At 40.5% G+C, this 25,508-nt stretch overlaps 1 protein-coding gene and 2 non-coding genes across 8 annotated transcripts in view; 1 reads left to right on the top strand and 2 right to left on the bottom strand.

The window, feature by feature from the left end:
* Positions 1 to 25,508, top strand: part of LOC122866596 (partitioning defective 3 homolog) — a 344,331-nt gene that overhangs the window by 31,660 nt on the left and 287,163 nt on the right. For all 6 annotated transcript variants that reach the window (XM_044176448.1, XM_044176445.1, XM_044176446.1 and 3 more), the window contains exon 2: positions 5,664 to 5,765. In XM_044176448.1, coding sequence (XP_044032383.1) covers positions 5,664 to 5,765 — 102 coding nt within the window. The remainder of the gene's footprint in view (positions 1 to 5,663; positions 5,766 to 25,508) is intronic.
* On the bottom strand, positions 1,143 to 1,214 carry trnaw-cca. The gene has a single exon. It is a non-coding gene; the product is annotated as a tRNA-Trp (tRNA).
* trnaw-cca lies at positions 8,629 to 8,700 on the bottom strand. Its single transcript has one exon. It is a non-coding gene; the product is annotated as a tRNA-Trp (tRNA).

Here is a 25,508-nt window from a genome sequence, read left to right as displayed (position 1 = left end):
TTTTCAAATACAAATGTCTTGCTTTTTTAGATTTATAAAGTGTGTTGATATAATAATGATTTTTAAAGAATGAGAAATCATTAGAATCTGTTGATGTAATTATCACAATTAAATTTTCATAATGACAAGTTACCTATACGTATACATGATCAAATATACAACAAAAAGTATAACAAAAAGTTTGTACATTAAAGAAGACACAGTCCAAATGTAGTTTGAGATACTGTGAGCAAAAAGACATAAACTCTTTGTCATTTGAACACTGAAACTTAAATTTAAAAGATTAACTGCAGAACTCACTTTACTTAAAATTGTTAATGCAATTAAAGCTGCTTTTTATAGAGTTTTTAGTGCATGCTGGGAGGGTTCCCGACACACCTACCTCATGTAACTGCAATAACATGATCAGCACTCAACCAGTCATATGAATGCTGATCATGGTTTCAACTCTTTACTCATTTTGCCTTTATTTCAAAATAAGTGCACACTGTTACTTAAGATAATTTCATCCAGAATTAAGAAATCAATCCTCAAACTGCTTTCAAAGAGCCAAATTAGCTGGAGGAGAATAAAAAGCTATGCTATGATGCGCGTTGATGTTCCAGACATTGGCGCATAAATAGCCAGGAGCATTTTTTTTTGTCTATGGGAACAACGGAAGGAAATAAGGAGACAGGTTGCTAATGTTAATGTTACCACCGTAACAATGCTGCTTTCTGCTGTTTACTTTCCCTGTTTTCCGGCACGTTCGTGACGTCAAACGTGACACATCAGAAAAAATCAAGTCAAGCTCGTCTACTGGCAATGGGAAAGGAGTCAATTACCTATTTTTAGCCGGTTTACCCACTTTTAACAAACTTGCATATACGCGCTAATTTTGGTGTAAGTATTGTATCAGCTGGAATTAGTTAGCGACATTTGAAGAACAGAGCCCAGGGCTTGTTGATGTCATCTTTAGAAGATTATAGCCATGATCACATTACATGTGCACCATATACTGCTGCTTGTGGTTTGTGAAACTGTATCATCCTGATAGTTTACTGTCTATACAGGTTCATCTCCAAATGCTTGGCATTCCCTAATACTAAGTGTGACTGTGTGTTGTCTTCACTAAAGCCCCCGAGATTTTTTTGAAAAGTCATTGACCCCGACGTGATTTGAACACGCAACCTTCTGATCTGGAGTCAGACGCGCTACCGTTGCGCCACGAGGTCCTGCTGTAGTTGGACATTTGAGAAGTACATCTAGCCACTGATATTTCCCCCATGGGAGTAGTAACACTTGCAGGAACTAAGGCAGCAGTCATAAAACACATACAGCCACATGTTTTCTCTTTCTCATTCACACTCTATCACACCCTCCTCCCTCCCACAGTTTCCTCTAGGGCACCACTCTTTGTGTGGTCTTTGACAGGAACAGGCAGCCCACTCTGGTACAAAGACACAGATAACGGGGTGAAGAGAGCTATTGTCTGGGCTCATGTCGCAAGTGTGTGTGTGTCTGTGTGTGTGACACAGAGAACAACTACCTCTCTGTTTCCCTTCACCTTATACAGTGGCTGAGATAAGCAGATACCTGATCAGACTAGGGTGTCAGTATGTCACTCACTCACTGAACTGTGAATGAATGAATGAATGAATAAGGCTCACTAGTGACTAAAAGGTCACTGATGCAGGAGCTAAATGACCGGCACACATTAGACACAGGCACACCCTGCATATCTGATGAAAACAAAAGTCTTTTAACCTGCAGATCTGTTCAGTGTCATCATGGCAGGGATTATTCTGTGACTTCATGTTAAGCCACCAGGTCACTTTTTCCATGTCCTTTTTCAGTATATTAAAATGTTCTTCTGTTGCATTGGCTACATTTTGCTACACATGTAAACAGATCTTCCATTTACATACTCCCCATGATACTAAACCGGCTCATTTTGCACTACTGCTGCTCCATTTGCTACACTCATTAAAGTGAAACCAAGTATGCTGCAGATTCCTGTGCTGTTGCATTTGGCAATGCTACATGAAGAAAATCCAAGCTACTCCCCTTACATTTGCACTTTATAGTGAAATGTAACTCCCCTTTCATGAGTTTTTGACTGACTGTGACAGAGACTGAAAGACTTTTTGAAGATAAATTTGTCAAGTGGTGCCATTACTGTAATATGACAGGTATCTTAATTATAGTCATGCTGGGTTATAAAGTTCCCAAGTACTTGGAGTATGTTGCCTATACCTGCCAAGTATCATATTTTAGGTTTTAATGTCATAGCTGGTATCGACTATCACAGTATCAAAGAAAATAAAGAAGTGCATTGTAATTCCAGTTCCATGATGCTGTAGCACTGTGGAGTGCTTCAGTTGCTGTTGTTCAGGAGTTATATGGCTGACCTTTCAAACACTTTGTACGTGACCTGAGAATGTTGCTAGAGGTTCAGCACTGGGATAAAATATTGCACTTCACAAGACATCGATGTAACACAGGTTACACTGGTTTTTACACGTCAGTAATCCTTCTTCCTGTTTGCAGTAAGGCGGACAGATATATGCTGTTCTCACATTTCACTCAGCTTCTCGTCCAACCCCACACATACATGGCCCAGATTGTCTATCAAAGCTCTACTTAACTATTGTACCTCTCAGATATGTTTTGTTCCTGTGGTTTTGTCCCTTTGTTAATGAAATAGTGCAGTGTTGGCCCATTCTCTCTGTTTTAGAAACTAATTATGTACCATGGGGTGTTGTTGTGGTCTGGGAAGGGAAAGAATGAATGATACTAAGAAGTAGGCTAAACAGGGGATTTGACCTTTGGGTTTTTTTGTGAGCTGAATGGCTAACATGACCAGCTGTATCTTCGTAGGAGGTCTTACTAATACTTACAAGTATCCACCATGGGAAAAAAAAAACTTCATGTGTGAGTTAAGTCCTTGGTATTTACACCAAAGTATTCAGAGATGACCCCAAAACACAAAATCCAACCCAGTCCCAGTTAGTGATGAATTCTCTGCTAATACTCTTGTAATGAAGAATCCTTGAGCTGAGAATTCTTAAGTATTGCTTTTGGCTTGCTGGAGGCAAAGCATCACTGCTGTAAGGCTCCATCATTTTAACCAAGTCAAATCTAAACAGTGCTTGTCAACGTCAAATGCTTTCCTTCCATCCCGAGTGGTTTTCTGGGATTAAGTTATGTGGCTGAGCTTCTCTCAGAATCATATTTATTCCTCATAATCCATCCGAGGAACAAATCTGGATGAGGACCATGCCATACAGACATGGAGCGTGTCAGCATTTGAACATTTAAAGATTTTTTTCCTGTTTAATGCTGAGGGTCAGTTTGTGGTTTGTAATGACTTCCAGAGATGGTGATTTTTTTCTGTGTCTTTCTTCTTCTGGGTTTCCAGTATATTCGGTAATGGTATGGTAGTTTAGTTTTAGCAATTTTTCATTTGCTTTCAACTTACGCTTTCCAATCCAAAAACCATACATTCAGTTTTAATGCACGTAAATTAACTCTATTTCTTTCTGCAATGGCTACAATACTGCATTGTTCTTTCCGTGGCCCTAACTAACATGGGAACTACATTCTATCTTTGCTTCCGATTTCTTGTCTTTTCTTTTGGGAATGTCCCTGACAAACTTGCCATCTTTTCCCTCCTAATAACCTCAGAAGGAAGGAAAATACCACACAGTTATTCCCCTCATGATTTGGACCATTTTGCCTGGTGAACCGCGTTGGAGTTCAGTACAACAGAGCCGTGCATGAAGGCATTTAACCACAGACCCGAAAAGACAGCTCAGGGTTGGAGGAGAAAGCATGGAGGAAAAGAGACAGAGGGAGGGAAATAGTGTGAGAACAAAATACAGACAAAAGAGAGAGGAGATTCTTTACTAACATGGTGAAGGAGGAAGGACAGTCACTGAAGTGAATGGTTTCTCTTTAGCCTCCTGTCTGACTGGGCCATCATGTCTCAGTGCTTGTAGGCTAGCTGGGCAAAGGCAGACTGAGGGGGAGCAGAGAGGAAGGAAGAGGACAAATGCTGAATATTAAACATCCAAAGCACACATAGGATCTTTGACAATATTCTGTTTATATACAGTATTTACAAAATGTCCAACATTCATGCTACATATGAAGCTGCTTTACATATTCAGTAGTTTGTCTGTAAATTAAATATATCCATTTTGATGACCTGACATCTCTGTAATTCAGTTAAGTTATTCCACATAACTAAATGAGGCAGTAGCTAAACCCAATCATGATGAACCAACAGCTAAACACCTTTTGACTCTAGTATAATGCATGTGATTGGGTGTGGTTAGGCTACCATTAAATCACATATTTAAATGTAAATGTGTTATATTGATTTCAGTTTGAATGCTAATAGGTGACAGACAGACAGTGACCTAGCATAACAGACACATCTAACTTCAATAAGGATTAAATAATCAACATAAAGTTTCTTTTCTTAACTCAAATAGGACAAATATCTGAAAGAAGACATTTTGTTTGTAGATGCTGGTGTTCCCCTCAGGGAAGAGTGCACTATCTGCATTTTAGGTATTATGTAGGTTCTATGGCAATAATATTTTGGGGGTAAAATAACCAGCCTGAAAAGGCAAATAAAGTAAGACATTACAGCTTTTCTATTTGTTACACAGTTTGCCAGCCAGCCCGAAATCTTCAAACCATTTTTCCCCCTCACTTCACTGCTTCTGTAGCTTCTGCCCCCTGCCTTTGAAGGGCTGCTTAATATAATAATGAGACTTTACATGAGCATGTGTGTCTTATATATATGCTGGTGCAGTGTTGTGAAAAGCATTATTCTGTATTGCATATGTAATTGTTATGTCTTTATAGGACATATGGACATGTAATTACACATTTACACTTCAAACTATTTATATGAACTGCACTTCAGTCCGTGTAGCACATTACTCACTGTAGCTAAACTATGTGATGCAGCATTAAATAAGAAGAGTGGGCTTGTCTGTCATTATAAAACACCAACTATTAAAAACATACGGTATTTCATCATAGTTTGAGAAAAGCAGTTATTTATATATTTCTCGTTTAAAAAGGTCATATTGGATTGATTACACTTTGTATGATGTACTGAGTTGATGTCGGACTTTATCTGCACTACATGCTGCACCTGAATGCATTATGTATGCATGGATGATATTCATATGCTGATGCAAAAAACGCGATGACAGTTTTTGAACTGAACGGGGGCGGGTGGAGGAGCGTTGTCACCTTTTGCGCATTGAAATATAACCATTAGAACTGATGAATATGACACCTCCTGTTGTGCCTATATTTCTTATTATCTTTTCTGCTCACCCACACGGAGAAAGGTTTGAGCCATATGCGTATTTTGCAGGCTATCCAGCAGGGGATTAAAATATTTCATAACTGCTATCATGATGTCAATCCATAACCATGTCAGAGCCCGTGTGTGCCTGCTGAGTGGATCATTATATGAACCACATGGTGATTAGATCAGCTGATTCCTAAGGAGACACAAGCTGCTTATTCCTTTGGCCCGGCAATGCTAATATGTTGTATGGCTTTACTTACATAATGCTTCAAATCCCAAGTCTATATGGTGCAAATAAAGCTGATGTCATTACAAAGCTAATACCCTCTCTCTTTTTTTCTTCCAGGACCCCAGCTACTGGGTCCAGGTCCACCGGTTGGAACATGGAGATGGAGGCATACTGGACCTGGATGACATGCTGTGCGATGTGGTAGATGACAAAGATAGGGTGAGTCAAAGTGTGTGTGACATCGAGACAAAAAGGGAGTATGTATTTGCATATTTTATTTATTTGTTAATTTCCCCAAACTGTCATTGCCACCTGTTCTTCTCTTTTCCATTGACCTTTTCCTTGAGCAAAAATAGCTTTGGTTGTGTCTGCACTCTGAAACTTTGTGCATAAAACTTTGGCAGTACTACAGAGAGTTTCACTAACATGTGCTTATGATTACACCTGTCTGCGTTTACTATCATTACTAAAACATTACAGAGCAGCAGTCCACTGCGCACCACCATGTTCTCTGTTTAATCATTTCAACCGACTGGCAGTCCTCCGCTGCTTTCATATATGTGGAAGGTTGAATGATGCAGTGTAGCCTTCTGTGTTGCATTCAAGGCTCCACTTTGATGTGTGTGTGTGTGTGTGTGAGGGTGTGTGTATATTTGCCAGTATAAGAGTGTGTGGGCAAAATCTATGTCAGAGGCAGCATGATATCACACTACCCACCCCACCCACTAGACCAACTGTAAATGATTACCCACAATCCCACTGCATCCTTCCTGTGGGAACAGCGCTGACTACACCTGAGTCACTAGCTGTTTGGCTCTAATGTCGGGCCAGTTAGTGAGCTGGAAGCCCTCTTTGTGTCTTTGTGTCTTGGTTAGTGCGACATGGTTTAAATTATTTTTCAGCCAGTTTTCAGTTCATTTAAATTGTTGAATGAAATTAATGGTGGGTGATGGCAGACGTTACTCCACAGTCAATGAACACACAGTTGCTAACTTGAAAAAATCACAATATGTAAATAAATAAATAAATAAAATGACTTAAAAACAGCTAATGATAAGATTTAACAGACAGAACCTTTGTATTACAACAACGATCGTCATCTTTTATTACTCATTGTAGTGTATCCCGGTGTTGTGATGACAAGAATGATTTATCTGATGTTTTCATCACTTCAAAGATATCTAAGCTTAAAGCCAACAGGGCCATCATAATATATTCCTTTAAATGGTGATGAAACATGAGTTTCAGTTGAAAGTGCTGTCTTTGATTCCTATCTGTTAGCAGTATTTCTCAGGATATCTGATGTCATGGAGCCACTGCTATCTTGTGAAATCTGAAATTGTGTCCTTCTCAAGAACACTGTGTGTTTTGTGCTGCTGTTTCATGTTGAAAACTACATTTCCCACATTTGATATCTAAGATTTAAAGAAGCCCAGAGAGCTGTCAATTGCTCTGAATAGCTGGTCTGTCTGCTACGCAGACGCTTTTTGGTTTTGTGTGTAGATTTGTACATGAATGAGAAACTGTGTGCATGACAGAGAGGAAGAGTATGTGTGCATGTGCATCTACACGCCTGTCTATGTGGTAGGTGCCATGGTTACGCATCAGGTGAGATCAGGGGTGAGAGCAGCTGTTTTGCACCTGCTGTCTGAAACACTCCTTTCTCCCTTTTCCCTCTCCTCTCCTCTCCTCTTCCATCTCCTGTGGTCCTTTGCAGACAATACACAAAGAAAGAAAGAAAGAAACAACTCTTTAACTCTCGCAGTTATAGAAAACTAACTAACTAATGAAAGACTACTTGGCACACTTGTATGTATTTTCTCCTTTTCATTATCTTTCATTTATTCTGATGCTGTGAATACCTGCTCCCCCTGGTGGTTGTGTGGGCTCTTCACATCTCACTGACAACAGAATACTGAATTTCATTAACATTACCATTTTAGCCTAACTAATTAACAAGCACGACAACAGCTGATTTTATTTTTACATCAGTCTCATCAGTATAGTTTTATAGTGATATTCTAAAGGTTATGTTACAGCTCTGGAGTGTACTCTATACCTGTATTATACTGTCAAACCCATAACAATATCAGTCAGCCTAAAACATAAACAATGATAGCACGGTCACAAGACTGACATACTGTAGTATAACTACACTGAGTGCATAGCTCAGCTGGATATGGGCCGGAACAACAAACTTTACACTAGTGGTGCAGCCCTCAAGTCTGTGTGTGTGTGTGTGTGTGTGTATGTGCGTATACAAATGATTTAATCTCGGTGTGTGTGGGTGTTTGCTTCTCTGTGTGTGTGCGTATCATTGTTAGTAGTAAATCCAGTCCATCCGGTTCTTTCCATCATCTACTACCTCCATCCCTGTTTTACTCTACTAACAGGCAGGAACACAGTTAACCAGACCTGTTCATTTTAACCCATTAATGACAACGCTGCTCTTATTATGGATGTAGTAGTCTACTTCCACAGGCTTCCTGGGCTGTGCTGGGCCTAGATTGATTGTTTGTCTACTGCTTTTGGAAATATCATAAATAAAATGTACTGTCTTCTCACTTTGTGATAAAAACATAATTAGAATTTCTTTTTTTTTGATTTTTTTATGACATTGTTTCACGTTGTTAGTTTTTTGCACTTTTTGTGTCATAATTCTGTGTGTGGCCAACCATTTTGTTGTCAGCCGTGAGCCACATTCAACCACATTCCGAATCTCAGTGGTATTAAAGTTTACTTAACCTAAAAGGACGAATACATTTAGCCATAATAAGCTGAAGCGCTAGCTATTCACCAGAAGTTAAGTCATTTCAAAAGAGGGGATGCATTAGTGCTGCATCATTCAGTTGTATTAAAAGTTTGCAAGGTATGCTATTAATCCACTAGTAATTTATTGTTGTGTAGATTTCTTGCAGTTAATTTGATGGCAGAGCTGAAGGCTTGTATAGAGTATCTGATGAGCGACATCCGTTTATCAGTAATCAGTTTAATGCTCCTTCATGAGAGCTATGAAGTCCTTGTGTAGGTCAACTGTCACATCAGTGGAGGGAGTGCGATCCTGTCTTACCTTAAAAATCATTGACCCCGACGTGATTTGAACACGCAACCTTCTGATCTGGAGTCAGACGCGCTACCGTTGCGCCACGAGGTCCTACATCTGCCTGGTATCTGAGGTCCTTCAACATCTGCCGGACAATGCTGAGGATGTTTTATGAGTCTGTGGTGGCCAGTGCTATCCTGTATGCTGTTGCATGCTGGGGCAGCAGGTTGAGGGTAGCGGACACTAACAGACTCAAGTGTTAGTCTGTATGACCCTAAGTCATTAAACTGGACATTGATCATTACATCTCTGCAATACTTGACACAATTGTGCAATATTCTGTGTTAATACTCCTGTGTAATATACTCTTTTCAGTTTAAAATTCCCTATTTATTGATATTGATATTTATTCATACCTCTATTACTGCTGTGCAATATCCTCCGTCTCATTATAATCTTAATAAGCTACACTTAACTTGGCAGTTCATGCACTATTACTTTATACCGTATTATTATCATCAACCGGTAAACCCACTTTTTTGAACCCTACTTCACACTTATTTTATTTTATACTTATATCCACTTGGTACTTAATTTATTTTCTGACCTGTATTATAGTGTATTATATTTTGTGCTTAGTACTTCTATTCCTGTGTGCACTGACGTGATAGCGAGCTGCTGTAGCAAAAGAGTTTCCCCTCGGGGATCAATAAAGCATTTCTGATTCTGATTCTGATATCTCTAACCTGAGTTAACATCACATAGTTTACATTGCATAACTCTCTCCAACTCTTTGCAGCGCATGTCTTTCCTCCTGCCTGCTCCCTTAAAAAGTAATGTGCCAAATTTGTACAGTTCAGTCTGCAGTATAAGACAGGACTCGGGCACACTCAACAAACACTGTTATGTAGTGTCAAGTCAATGTGCACATGCAGATAAGCAGCATATATAGTTGTTTTTTCAGCTCATAGGCAAAAACTTGCTATTTTCTTAGTTAAATGACTTCCTCTGAAATTACCCTTCCCTCGTACCAGTTAGGTTGGTCGGTAGATAGTTTGAATGGATTTTAGATTATTAACGCTAGCCAAAATAACCAACAGCTACGATAATATTACAACTGAATTTGTAGGTTGGTATAGATGCTACTAAACTGCCATGTCCGAGCATTCAATTGATTCAAAGTGTAATTTTAAATTAAACAAATGAAATTTGTTTCCATCCTATATTGTGTATTTCTGAAATTTGAATTTGATAGAGTATACCTATCTGCACACATCTGCACATACTGTATATACATAACTATTTTACTTGTCTCTTCTTTATTGGGTCACTTTCTGAATTTCTCTAACAGACTGCACCCCCTTGTAACAGTACATCAGACTGATATCCACCATTAGTGTTTTTGCTGGAAGGATTTCTGTCACATTTAAGAGTAAATGAATGATTTCACATCTTGTGTGTCCCTGCAGTGACATGGAGAGAAAACAGCAGAGGGGAGTTAATGTAGAAACTACTGTTGTCACTTTGCAAGTTTCAGTGCCTCTACCGTTGGAAGCACCCACGCCTTGTGTGTTTGTGTGTGTGTGTGTGTGTGTGTGTGTGGAATGTGAGATGTCAGGCTCAGGTTCAGCAGTCAGATTATCATGCTGTGATTCATATGCAGTCATAGAGCTGCATGCTGCAGCCTGTCTGTCTCTGCTCCACAGATCTTCACATTGATGATCTAACTTCCATTTCACATGCATGTGAAGTGTATTTGTGCTTCCCCTTTGTTTTGGTCTTGTGTTGCACAAATGCTGCTCTTGCTATTCCAAGTTTGGTTCTAGTGTGAAGTTGAGCAGTATGTCTACATTTCTTTACTAATAATTCATTCTAATGAAATGATGATGGTTTGCTGGTGACATATTTGCTCAGATCACAGAGTTTATGGAGATGCAATTGTTTCTCTGAGCAGGCTGCAAAGTTTAATTTAGACAGAGAGAGCAGAAACATGGCACTTTTTAGTTCCATCTTGTCCGTCCACGATGCCCTAACACTACCTGTAGTATCTCTTACTAGTGATGCGGGAAGTGTAGCGTGTGTTTGAGTAATAGTCTGTTGATTTGAAAGGTTTCATTGCTATTTATTGGTAGTTGCCACACCAGCTGTTTGGTGCACTACTGCCACCAACTGGACTGAAGTGTGAAGTAGCGGTATCGCACAGGAATAGTACTTTTCTTTTTCATCTAGGCCAGGTTTCTATTCCACACAAATGTCTTTCTGTGACCTCTTCTCTTTGCTGTACAAAATCAGGATGTCTCTCTAAGGCTCACTGAGGACTTTGTGGCGCAACCGTAGAGCGTCTGACTCAGACAGTACAGTCAGACAGACATACGTCCGGGTCAAACCTTTTCAGGTGCACAACAAGCAGTGGATTTAAAAAACAGTTCCTATAGTGCATATTGCATATATATAGTGTGTAGCAGATAGTAGCACACTGTGAGAATAGCAACAATTCTTTAGTGTATTTAATATTGAAAAGTACCATAAATCAAATTAAATTGCAAATAAGTGTCAGAGTTAAGGACAACAATAAAAACACTAGCTACATACTTACTATTTACAGCGAGAATATTGTTTTGATACAAGAGAAAATAGTCATACCATCAAGTACAATGAGGATACTATAGACTATGGGATAACTTGTACTGCTTTGAATTAAGGTTTTTGCTGGTCTACCCTTACAGAATAAGTACTCTCAGAATTCGACTAAAAAGGAAGGAGGGGTCCATCCACCACCACAACTTGAGCCCACTTTCTGTGAAAGGCCTGTGATGGAAACTATTTAATTACTACAACATACACATGATAACAGAAATGTAATGAAAACAGTGTACTCAAGGCACAAGGGCTACCAGTTAAATATTTGTACCTCACTACCAACACAACAACTTTCAGAGAATAGTAGAGACTGTGGTCTCATGTCTGTTTTTATATGGACAGCTTCAGACACACTGCTGATACATATTGTGCTGATACATCAATCTGAATGAGAATGACTCCTGTTTTGTAGCATGCTAAGTCTTCAGCAGGACTGAATGAGCGCCTAGCCAAATGACACAACCTCATACAGCCAGTTTAGAGCGTCTAGCAAGGAGGCGTAAACTTTCGTCTAGCTCAGCCTTAGGTTATAATTTTAAAAATTAATTCAGTGTGAAAAAAATCCTTCTGATAGCTATGAAATGGCTGGAAATGGCTGTGATACAGACACTTCATCCATACGCCAGATGGCAATGTGGCAATTAAAATGACTCCTGGTTAGGGGATGGCCTTAGGTAAGAAACTCACAGTATGGGTCTGTTGAAATTAGTTTATAAAGGAATGAAATGGGTGTGATATGGCCAATTAGATAAAATTAGATGAAACTTTAATGGTCATGCAGGGAAATTGGGCTATTGCATCAGCAATTAAAATAATATATAAAACATCAAAACTGTTGTTGTTGCACAAGACAAACTCATTGTCCAATGCAGAAGAGAGCTTGATCCCTGTAATTAAGTTCTTTGAATGTGTGGTATAAACTTGTGAGTTTCAGACTAATCTGTTAACAAGTGGAAGTAATTTATGTATATTTCCACGGTGTTCACGAGAACATGCGCAGCATACAGCCCTGTTTACTGGAGTCAGATGTGCTATTTTTGTTCAAGGCAATTGCAAGACACTCAAGATACTGACGTTTCTCTGAGGGTTCAAATCCTTTCAAATGAAGGTAAGTGACCCGTGAAATCTGTAAGTGACAGTGAGTGTGAAATAGTCGACGTGGCTCAGTCACACCAACCAAAGCTGGTCAAGGTCAGGGCTGGCGTTAAATTCAGTGTTAGGGTACCACATGAACCTAAAATACCAAATTACATCACACACGACATCACCGCCTATAGCTACGTGATGAGGAGTGAGGTGTATTTTTTCAGGTCTGGTGCTAACAGTATCATAAATGTGGCATTAATGCACAAAGTTCAATGTAAACTGTGTCTCCTATCTGATGTCTCATGGTTGTGACTGCCCACCCATTGCTGTTTATAAAACTGTTTTGTTTCCCCTACCTCACTTCAAACGTTAACCCTTTACACTTGACTGAGCCTAATCCAAATTGTCAGCTTGCTTTGTGTGCAAGTTGCCATCTAGATATTTTGTCTAAAGGGAGCTTGATAACAAATAAGTGAAGATGATTTCAGGAGCGGGTCCCTCGGTGTTTGTAGTCTGGATCTAACCTTATTAACACAGGTGAGTCTGAGCAAGCCTGTCCCATGGGCTTAATGAGTGCAGGGGCGAAGGGTGAATCCTCAGCTGCAATTATGGGAAAAAGCTCGTTACAGCAGTACCTGAATCAGCGGTTCACTGTGGTGTGTTTTATTGCAGGTGCATGTAGGCGTGGACCTGCAGCTGGACAGACATTGCAGTGACACTTGTGAACCACAAAGGGGCACTCAAGCCCAAGTTATAGCCGTCTACAGTATTGTCTGTATACAGTCTGCTGCACAGAATCGTAGAGTACAGAGTGCTTATCTTTTGTTTTTGGAAATGGATATCAGTCTCAGAATAACAGACACGTCATTTCATGAAAGAAAAACAAATACTGCAAAAACATATAGGTAGTACAAAGGAAGGAAAAGAAAAAGCCTAATTGAACTGTCCACATCTGACTGCGTCTTCTGTTTGTGCTAATGCAGCCTGTTTATAATGAGTACTACATCCATGGCTCCTGTGGTTGAGTTCCTTGGACAATTGGCATTTTCTTGGCCCCTGAAGTTGTCATTGCCATGGCAACAGCGGTCGGGTGCCAAGTGGGCACCTGTGTTGGGTCGAGATCAAGCCGTGAGTGAAATTAGCCAAGGCTAAAGCAGGGTCCCAGCAGCTGCCCCCTGGTACAAGAACACTACCTGGGGAAATCAAAGACTAATTACCCTGTTTGTCTGTGCTGTGTGTGTAAGTGTGTGTCTGCGTTTGTGTATGTCTGTGTTTGTGAGTGAATTTTGGCATAGATTGAAGACTATTGTGTCTGGTTGGTTGTCCCAACATCTCTCAGTGTAATACATTCACCGCACACATTGCAGACTCAGTATTTATTCTATATTTGCTGTGCAACTTTCCAACGTAGTATGATTCATTGTCTATCTAGTGCAGTGGCTCCTGAACATTTTAATGGATCCATGGAGCCCCATTTGATTTTTGCAGTACAGTATGATAAAGCTGTATTTTCTTTAGGTGGAGGAGGAGAGAGCCAGAGAAAGTAAAACCATCATTCATATGTCAGACGCCATAGAAATTGACCTGTAATTTATTTAGTACCCCAATTTGGTACCTAGTTGACAGACTTGACTCCAGCAGGTCCGGAGGTCCAACAATGCAATGTATGGAATACTTAAATTCACCCGTAGAAGAAACACCAGAAATACTATGATGTATCCTGAACACTGAGCCAGTCTCCGCTCTACAGGCTACATTGTGTCATAAACGTGTTATAACCCAGATGCTGCACTCTGGTTGCCAAACAGACAGCTCAGTGGGGGTCAGGCTACTGTGCATCATCTTGATCTGTTTTGTCACCTAATCAAAGGCACCCTGAACTGAGTCTGAGTACCAACGCCTGGGCTCCACCTTTAAGACGAAATTGATTGTTAGTAATTTAATGTTAGCTCCGGTGGCATTTGAGACCTTGAAGCTCATGGCAACAATGTTTGTGAATAGCTGCTCCCATTTCTGTAAATATGGCTATCAATGGATCAATGGGCATGGCTAACTGGACTAAAAAAAATCAGTCATTTTGCGACAACAAATCAATAAAATTGATCTTCTGTGTTGTAAGAGAGTTTCTCTAGCTCTATGTCAGCTTCCAGCACCTGTTTCTGCTCAGAAAGAAATCCCTTTAGACTGACACGTATCCTCAGACTGACACACAGATTCAGGCAAACACATAGTTATATACTTGAACTTTGAAAGGTCTCACACACACACACACACACACACACACACACACACACACACACACACACACACACACACACACACACTTCTGGCCAGAAAGTGTAAATGTCGTCACCCAGCATGTAGACAATGAAAGAACAATCTCATGTGTTCATACGGGAACACACATAAAGCAATGGTTACACACTCTGACAGAGTCACACATGCCCACACATACATCTTGACAGAGACACACCCTGCTGTAGTCAGCTGTAATTAGCCTGCAAGGACCAGAGTCAGCTCTGCGCCCTGAAAGACTGTATCCTCACCGCCGCTGCTCTGCTCAGAGGCTCGTGGGCCACAGCAAGCAGTTTTTCATTTCATTTTCCTCTGGGGCTTTGGATTTATTGTTGCTTGTTGCTTGTTTATTAGGTTCCTAGTTTTTGAACTTCTCTTACCCGGGGAAGATTTGTTGAGCGCAGTGGTTCTTTTTCAGCAACTCCCTCTTTTCCACTTATGCAGTTATAACCCCTCGCAGTGGGGATATGACTTTGTGCTTTTTTCCATTGGAAGCTGAACCACAGGCCTTTACTGTTAGCGACTCTGTAGTCTTTTTGAGTGCATAAGGGTGATTTAAGTCAGAACTTGTATTGTTTGTAAATGTTACTGTGTTATATTGCATTAAGTGCAGATTGTTTTCAATTAAGCAATGTTATGGAAGCTGGAAAATCATCTGCATCAAACCTTTACTAATGACAGTAGTACCACAGCACAGGTTGTTCTATGTAAGTTGGATATATTGCAGAAAATGATCTGCAATATCTCATGATACTGTGTAAGTCGCACAGGAAATATAGTCTACCTCTAATAAGGCAAATAAAAAAAAAGCACAAATCAAACCTGTAGTCTTTATTCACTGCATTATGAAGTGCTTTTAGATCAAAGTTTTATAGACAATGTGATGAAACACTGTCTACCAAAGTACTTTATAAAACACTCAGCAATATGAACACAAGTGCCAAGATCTTCTTTACCAGGAGAACTCTCTTGAAATTTTGAAGTCTCTTTTTTGTGTTGTTGTGTTGTGGCTAAAATGGCAAAATGGCTTTATTTACCAAATATATGTTAAATGTGAGCATGTGTGTTGGAATTAGAGTGCTGTGTGTGTAGTATAAACAGTCTGAGAGGTGATGATATGGAACAAAGGTCACCTGTCTTGAACCTGGAGCATCACTAGTGCATGACAACCTGCTAAACCTGCTGATATAGACTTGCTGAGTGTATATGCCACCAGTATATATACCATTAGTCCATTCTTGTTGACAGAACCTCTGCTTCAGCTGTATAGCATATGCAGTATGACATACACTTCCCTGTGCCTGGGGTAAGAATGATTTTACTCCGTATTGTACAGCAGCAGGGAACGCCTCCATCTTCTGCTGTAGTTTTCTGTAAAACGGGTGAAATCAGGTCATGTCACCAAGCCTTCCTTTCAGCTCGGAGGCAACCCAGCTAGTCACGTAGGTGTCTTTGATTTCTCCTCCATGACAGCTCCCCTACAGGAAGAGATTTCTGCCGATGCGCCAAATTGTTCCTGACATGGCGTCGGCTCGCCTGAATACTGTCTGGAAATGCCGGGGTGTTTAACCAGAGCTGTGGATAGGCAGTGCCAAAACGAGAAAAAAAGTGGAGGGACCCACACAGACAAGAACATGTACACATTTACACACCTGTGTAGAGAAACGACCACGCTGCTTGCCACCCACACACACAGACATACTGTAGTAGCGACACACACTACCATCCTCGTATTGTGCACGTGCGCGTGTCATGCAGGAAGATGTTTGTCCTGGTTGACAGCTGTCAGGGCTGCTTTGGTTCCAGAGTCTGGATACTCGCCAAACGAGCCTATTATCTGCAGCGGTGGAGTCCTGTGGAGGGGCCCGGCAATGCCCCAGGGGGCCGATTTGGGTCAGCCGCCATGAGACAGGCCCTAAACTGAGGTGACAGATACAGGCCCCCTACTGGGATCCTGCCGCGCTCCCAAAGACCCCCCGGAGGGGTGTACCTAGGAGCACTAAGATAACAAAGGACTCGTTTTCCTCTATTATCCATATGTGGTAGGTGCTGCACCCACAAGGCCCACTGGCATCAGACAGAGATAGAAGGGAAGAGACATTGCCCTGGTTTCCACTTTGGAACTGGATAAGTTATATTTGTTATTTATCCTATTGTGACTGCAGCGAGTTTGGCCCATTTCAGAGGAAGACATTTTCCCCATATTTGACTCTTTTTCATCTCGCCTCATGGGGGCAACAGTGCATTCTCCATGTAGCTCTACAGAACCATTGCCCGCCAGGAAATTACTTATACAACGTTACAGCCAGTTCTACAGAAACTGCAATCTTAAACAGAAAAGTTCAATCTACCATCAATTGCTTATTCCTTTGAATATAGACCTATTTCTCTCTCACCCCGCTGCCTCTCAGCTCCTTGTTAAACCAAGCGAGTGTCTCTTCTGCATGACAAATATCCCTTTGTATTTTTTGTCTCAAGAGTCTCCAGACCATGAGTGGCTGTTTTCAACACTTGAATACTTTTCTCAGAACCATATATAATTACCCTCAAAGATCCAAAGTCACTCCAAGGTTGCGACTGAAAATTGGCTCTCAAATAGACTGTTTTATTTGAGCTCTGCTTTAGACTGGGTTAATTTATTACAGGAGGTATGATATCAGGCTAGTTGGGATTTTGAGCGGTGTGTGGATTTAAATATTGTAGTAATTAGTATAGTATGTGAGTATGGTTCAGGGGCTAATAGCTGAAGGATTTGGTCAAGCAACTCTGCATACACATGAGCAGACAAGCTGAAGCAACAATAACACACATATGCATTTGAAATAAAAAAAAGGAAGAAAGCAAGTAAATAAAAAATATAATTGAAGGCAAAGAGGACAATAGAGACAAATTGAGCAAGAAAGAAGCAAAAAAAAGTTTAAAAAAAGAAGGAAAGAACAATGAACAAAGGCAGAGAAAATAATGGCATCCAAGCAAAGGAAGGAAGGAAGTAATGTAGGAAGGAGAGTGGAGAGCAGGCATTGCCAGGAGCTAAGCTGAGTCTGGCGTTGCCGGCTGGCGCTGTACTGAGCTGAAGTTGACACTGGCACAGGGAGGCAGGGAGGCGGTGCCAGGGCCGGGAAGCTAAGCCTGGTTTGGAGAGCTTTAGACAGGCATATTGTAGCAGACAGAGAGCTGAATCCCCTCTAACACCGCGGCTGTGTGCCCTCATTGCCTCTCTTCTCATGAGAAAAGGCTGACGACCTCTTCAGATTATGTCCTGCTCTGCTAAAATACTGGAGGCCTACAGACATGCTGAAGCGCTGTATGCTTTCCTTTTGCACAACTACTGGTCGCTGTGATTTGTCACTTGGCCTGGAGTGTCCTTATTGTCAAATGGTTTTTAATATCGATAGCAAATAGTCAGTTCAAGTTTTTTTTTTTATTAATTTGTGACATTATTCAAATCTTTACACACAAAAAACATTATTTTCTATTCCTGGTAGGAGGGGAAATTGTTTCCACATTCAACCCTACCCTAACCCTTTGTGAAATAGTATTAAGACTGTGGAACTGCTACTTTGACAACTCTTACTCAATAATACTTACAACTGCTAGCACTGCTCCTACTACAATGTTCTGCAAATACAATAAAACTGAAGTGATTATGAATTCAGATTTAGTCTAGTTCAGAATTTTATCATTGACAAACAGCATATATACAGTAAATATCTAATCTTTAAACATTGGATTTTGTAAATAACTAAAACCACAGTGAATCACTGCTGTGTATATAAAGGATTTTCTCTGTCTTAAATATGCTAAATTACTATGTCTCCATCTTTTTGTCCCCTGTCTCTGCACTACAAGTCAAGAATACTAAAAGTCATATGTATTATAGAGGGAATCTGAAGGTTAGTGGGCCAATTATGAGAGAATGTGTCTCAGTGTGTCTTTCTGTGCAGCCATGGTTTTATCCAGAAGGGATTTTTTAGGTAAAATTGTCATTAGACCCCTCCACCACACCACAATGCCTTCCTTCTTCCTTTGTGTGGTATTACATGGAGAATCTTGAGAGTCTCTGCATGAATGCCTTATGTCTCCTCTACAACAGATGTGCCACAGCCTAGGGCCCCTGAGTTGTAGCTCGTTATGTGAATGTGTGTGTATTCGTGTGTGTGTGTGTGTATGTGTGTGTGTGCGGGAAGACTGCATGCTATTCCCATTCAGAAGTCAGCAGGGAGTTTGCCTATAAAAGGCACAAATAATAGGCACCCATTTATCTCTGAAGACACTCATCCATCAGCGTATACACACACTCACACACACATGCACACACATCTGATGGTTTGTGATATTATTGCTCTGTTGTGCCAGAGGCACTGTCCTGTATACATGCATTAGTGTAAATGTCTGTCTTTACACAGAAGAAAGAAAAGTCACGAGACATGCTGTATTGTCCCCTGTCAGTAACTGTCTCTGGCTTTCTTGTTTAAAGGCCATTACGCTGCAAAAGCCCCGATTCACTCACTGACACTGTGTGTGGCCTCACCTACTGATGACACACCCAAAGGACAAACAAGCACCCTCTCTACAGCCATTAGAAAAGTGTGTGTTTTATTTTGTGTGTGTACAATCTACTGTATGTCTATCCTGTGTAGCCTATCAGTAAGAGTCTAAAATGAACAGTTTCTGCATGGATGTTTTGTTATGACAAGGGGAATTAAGATAGATCGAGGTAAAAGTTGAAGTATGTTATGTTACATCTTAACTGCATAATTTTAGTCTTAATAATGGGCTTGACCTGAATAAGAGAAAAGTCACTCTTTAATGAGACATCCTGGTTTTTCCCACATGAGCTAATGTGGTCAGGAACAACCGCTGTTGAAGTTTGTACAAAAAGACATGACATGAACATTTTATACAATACAATACAAAGAAAACATTACATTAAAAATGCAAGTTGCCCTCCATAAACAGCCACGCACCCTCCGCTGCCACTAACTCCCCCTTGTGGACTGAACATAGTGCTGCTATTTGGAGCCCAGATCCCTCTAGTGCTACTTTTAAAGTTCCTGTGGTAATTTCGCATAGGTCCTTAATACGAAACAGACACAGCCGACACAGCAATAATAATAACTGAATAAAGGTCAGGGCCAGAACCCTACCTCCAGTCTCAACTTCAGTTCTAACCCAGCACAGACTTTTTAAGATGGCTCTTCTCAATGTAAGATCCCTCTCTAACAAAACGTTTATTTTAAATGATTTTATCTCTTCTACTGATTTAGATTTTATGTTTTTAACTGAATCCTGGTTACCTCCTGGTGATCACAGTCAGCTGGCTGAATTGTGCCCTCCAGATTATGACAGCTTTAGCTGCCCTAGGGTTTGTGGTCGAGGTGGGGGCCTTGTTACTGTCTATAGGAAGCATTTAAAATGTAACCTCATAGCTTGCAAAGATTTTTCCTCCTTTGAAGTGCTCATGTTTAAACTTGGTGGCCCCCTCCTGGTCATATTGACTATTATATATCGCCCCCCGAAACCAGCTGGCTCCTTCTTGTTGGAACTCCCTGAATTTTTATCCAGTCTTGTTTTAAATTATGATAGAATTGTTGTGATTTTAATATTCATGTTGATGACTCCTCTAATGCCCTTGCTGCTGATTTTTTAAATATCACTAACTCTTTTATCTTCCAACAACATGTGTCTGGCCAAACTCATTCCTGTGGCCACACCTTAGACCTAGTCTTTACTTTGGGCCTGAAAACTCCATCTGTGGAAATCAGGGACATGTTTGTATCTGATCACCTATGCATTGTTTTTATCTGTGAATTACAGGCTGCTAGTACTGTCTTATCCTGCTCTAAGTACACACGCGTCCTTAATGAGCATAGTGCCTCAAAATTCTGTACACTGTTCAATTGTCCTGGGAATGTGTTTCCTGATTCCTCCAACACCAACGATTTGGTTGATTGATCAGTTAGTTAACAAAGCCTCTCCTTGTGCCCCTGCTGATTGTGATGCTGATTGTGAAAAGTTTCTTTTGCATTTTGCTGGTAAGGTGGAGTGAATAAGATCTGGTATCACCCCCAACCCTGCCTTTTTAGATGTGGATCACCTGCTGTTACTCTGCCTGAACTCGCAGACATCATGTCTCTTATGAGAATATCCTCCAGCCCTCTGGACAAAATTTTTATTGGAAGTTATGATTGTATTGCTGCGCCCCTTTTACAAATTATTTTTAACAGCTCGCTGTCTACTGGCTGCATCCCAGATTACTTTAAAACTGCTTGTGTCCAGCCAGTCCTAAAAAATACCTGGGCTTGATCCCACCCTCCTGGAAAATTATCGGCCAGTCTCCAAACTGCCTTTTCTTTAGAAGATTCTCAAAAAACTTGTATCTAAGCAGCTTCTTGCTGCGGTGGAAAACAATAATATCTTTGAAAAGTTCCAATCTGGCTTTCGTCAGCACCACAGCACTGAGACAGCCCTTCTCAAAGTCACTAATGACCTTTTAATGAATGCAGACACAGAGATGTGCTCAATTTTTGGGCTGCTGGACTTAAGTGCTGCCTTTGACACAATCGATCATGGCATTCTTTTAGATAGACTGAGGCACTGGGTCGGCATATCTGGCACTGCACTAGACTGTATCTCATCTTATCTGTCCAATAGGAAATTCTGTGTCAGCATTAATAACTTCATGTCATCCTTCTCCCGTATCAAGTATGGTGTACCTCAAGGTTCAATTCTGGGACCAATACTGTTCTCCTTATATATGCTTCCCTTGGGTGATGTCATCCGCAGACATGGGATTTCTTTTCATTGTTATGCGGATGACACACAGTTGTACCTCCCTGTCAACCCCACTGACCTTGCAGGACTGCCTGTCTGATATAAAAAACTGGATGTTGATACATTTTCTTCAGCTCAACTCAAATAAAACAGAAATCCTTGTTATTGGGCCCCAACATATCACTAAACAAATACTGCCATCTACTGGTTACCTGTCACAACATATCAAGCCCGTTGCAAGAAATCTTGGTGTCCTGTTTGATAGCAATTTATGTTTTGAGCAACATATCACTAAGCTTGTCCAATCATGTTTTTATCCCCTGAGAAACATTGCAAAAATCCGATCTATTTTAAATCTTACTGATGCAGAAACTGTTTTACATGCTTTTATCTCCTCACGCCTTGATTATTGTAACAGCCTGTTCACTTGTCTTAATCAAAAAACTTTGAAACGACTGCAGACTGTACAGACCTCAGCTGCTGTTAACCAGGACCAAGAGGTCACACCTGTTTTAGCCTCTTTACATTGGCTCTCTGTTTGTTTTAGGATTGATTTTAAGATGTTATTGATTACTTTTAAGGCTCTCCATGGCCTGGCTCCAGACTATATTTAGACCGTTTAATCCCTTATGAACCTTCACGTAGTTTAAGATCTTCGGACAGGGGTCTTCTGTCTGTTCCTGAGTCCAGGATGAAAACTAAGAGGGACAGAGCTTTTGCCATCAGGGCCCCGAGGCTCTGGAACAACTTGCCCGAAGAAATTAGGTTGTCTGAATCAGTGTCTTCTTTTAAGTCTCTTCTCAAAACACATTTTTATTGGAAAGCATATCCCGATTTTACCTGAACTGGCTGTTTATTTTATTGCTTTTGTGTATTTTATTTCTTTATATTTCATCATTCACTGTGGTATTTTATTTCTCTTGTTGTGAAGTACTTTGTACTTTGTTTTGATAAGTGCTCTATAAATAAAGTTTTTTTATTATTATTATTATTATGATAAACTAGCAGGCTGTGTGCAGTTTACTGACATGATGTTAAATATTTCTGCACGCACTAAAGTCAACGGAAGTTACCACAAGCTACCATCTGGGGACACAATGCATGAAAATATAGCTATATGGTTATGACTTTAGGGAATTAATGCAGCTTTACAGACTGTACTGACCATATGAAAGCGCAGGAATATGCTTTCATATAGTCATACTGTGTGTGTGTGTGTGTGTGTGTGTGTGTGTGTGTGTGAATCAGTGCAGTATTCCTTACAACCCTCGTCTGAACCCCTAACAGAGTACAAAGAAGCTCATCTTTCTATCCACCCCTCTTCATGGTCTTCATTCTGCTGTTTATTCTCCACTGCCTACTTTTTCAAGAGCCCTTAAACAGTCCATGAGATGAGACAGAAGGCAAGAGACATACCTTGCTTTCCTCCCTAATCCCATATTGATCATCAGGCAGTGAATGAACTGCACATGGACTCACCAAATGACTCTGTTGATCACAGATACACACACATACTCACACAAACACTCATTTACCTTATTTACCAGAAGTCATATTAAAGAAAAGTCTTCTGCCCAACTGCAGCCAGTTATTATGTGGAAAGTGAGTTATATTATGTGAAAAGTGGTGAGATGGTACGAAACTCTGCCAAAGTAAAAAGGGAGCGGGTTCAATTCCCGCATTAGGGAAATTAATTTTCTGCAGCTTAAACAGATGAAAATTGGATGTGGTTTCTTCTCCGAACCACTAAACATTTAATCAAATCCACATGTAGACATGATCAAAGTTGTTTTTGTTACATAATTGCAAGTCCTACATTAATTTTTTCAATCATGACGCAGTAACCAGTTTTTTATTCAGCCTTTTGTTTTTTGTGTGATGATTTGACCAACTATTCTTTAAGCAGAAGACCTGGTTCAGGCATCAATGTTGCCAAGAATCCATAATGGAGCAGCACTGTGAATCCCTACCAGCTACACAGGTGCTGTTATGTATATGACCTCTGAGCTCGCTGTGTTGGGACATAAGGGAACAGAGAATTCCCCATTGAGGATACATACACTATATCATGTTTGTAGCTATTTGTAATTATTCCACTAAACTATGCACACTTTAAAAAAAAAACACTCATTCTGTTTTCTTTGTTATAAAAACACGCTTCGACACAACAAAGACAATGTGGGCACAACTGACAGATATGAGACACAGTTTAGGCATTATTTCTATTCATAAGTGAAATAATGATGACTGTTGCTGCCAGCAATGACAGGATGTTAATAATTCATGACAAAAAATACTTGACAGATGTGCCACCTACCTGTATTCAAATATGGCTCTTTGAACAACAACTGTGGAACACATCCCCATCACCAACAACCAAAAGAAACCTTTTTTTCTGTTGTATCTTGGTGCACCTCGCTCTTTTCTTCCTCTGTGGGAGTGTGCAGACGGGATGCATGTTATTAGCAGCAACACAACTCTATGTGAAATGAAATGGCAGTGGAATGTGTGTATGTGTGTGTTCGTATGTGATCAAATTGTTTGGCAGGACAGAGGTTTAGGACATATGTATGAGATATACAGAATGGGGGAGGGCAGTGTTCATAGCGTTTCGTATGTGTGTGTTTCTGATCCTGACAATGTGCATAACATGGTGACATACTGTAGGGTGACAGATTGTTCAGTATGTGTGTGCGTGTGTGTTTACGCACACACCTGAAACCAGGTTGCTCCATCAACAACACATGCTAATATTTTATTCAACATGTTGCCTCCGTGCTTATAAGGAGGAAGAGAAGGGTTGAATAAAGAGGACAGAGAGAGACTGAGAGAAAAAGAAAAATGGGAAAAATGCAGACAAGTTTTTGCACTTCTGTCAAGTCAAGTCTTTGTTTCTCTCCGTCTCTCTCTTTTTATCTTAACCTGTCTTTGTGCGCATTTTACGATGAAGTTAATGTTTAATATTTAAAAACCAAGATAATAAAAAATATCTCGAGACACTTGTTACACACACACACACACACACACACACACATCCCCAAACCCCTGAGTGAGCATACAACTTCCTGGTGTGTCTGGCCTTAGTCTGCATGTGTGTATATGTGTGTGTGCTCTCACAGTGCCACGCTCCAGTTAGCCGTCCTATTAGCACAGGTGTGGCACCTGAGACCAGAGTAGCCGCACCGGGAGTTTCTCCTTGCTGCAGCACCTCTCAACACGGCATTAGGAGAACCAGCCCCTGCTTTAGTTTGACAAAGAAATCACTGTGACATTTCATTCTGAAGCCTATGTTAATATTTTTGTCATGTGGCTGTGAAAATTAGTTTTGCTGCAGGGAGGGAATACAGAGTAACATTTCAGCCACACATTACTTGGGAGGCAGAATAAATTGCAATGTGAATGCTAAAACATTTACCTTGGCACTAGTGTTTCATATAAGGAGAGGGTCGTAAAGCAAATACACTTTTCCCCCACAAAGAGCAATAAAGTGCAATATTATCAGTTAGCACTCTGAACGCTAAATCTGAGTTAAACAAGGCTGAGACAAAGCGGGGAGGGTAGTGGCTGGCCCAAGACATACATCTAGATTTGGTCTTACTCTTCCTGACTTAACAACCCCTCATTCTTATCTTTTTTGTCACCACCCATAATAGCACATTGTTTTCCTTGAAAACAGTGAAAAATCTGCCTTTATGGGTGAGATCATTTTAATTGTTTCCAATGCAAATCAGCATGTTGAGGTGTGTTGTGTTGCTTTTATTAATCACCTGCCATTTTCTTGTTGCTAGGGATGTTTTTGACACAGGAGGTTCTTGAAAGAGTTATCTTAAACTGATGCTAGAAATGTAGTGAGTTGTTTAATTTCATGTAAAAATAAATTACTTGTTAAGATGCTGACCTACATGCATATCCACTCATTCCATTCTCTGTCTGCTTTTTTTTTTCATTTCTTCATTTCGTCCTTCCCCTCATCAGTCCATCCCAAGTCCACCAGCTGAGTCCTGAATTTCTAATTGTGATGTTGATGGCGGTCATGATGGTGGATTGTCCTCGGCTGCCTGGGGGGGCAGTTTGGCAGGACAGTCACCCTGGCCCAGTGCCCTCCCATAACTTGGCTTTCTGTT

This window comes from Siniperca chuatsi, linkage group LG19, assembly GCF_020085105.1.
Source record: "Siniperca chuatsi isolate FFG_IHB_CAS linkage group LG19, ASM2008510v1, whole genome shotgun sequence".
Classification (NCBI taxonomy): Eukaryota; Metazoa; Chordata; class Actinopteri; order Centrarchiformes; family Sinipercidae; genus Siniperca; species Siniperca chuatsi.
This window is presented reverse-complemented; position numbering and strand designations above follow the sequence as displayed.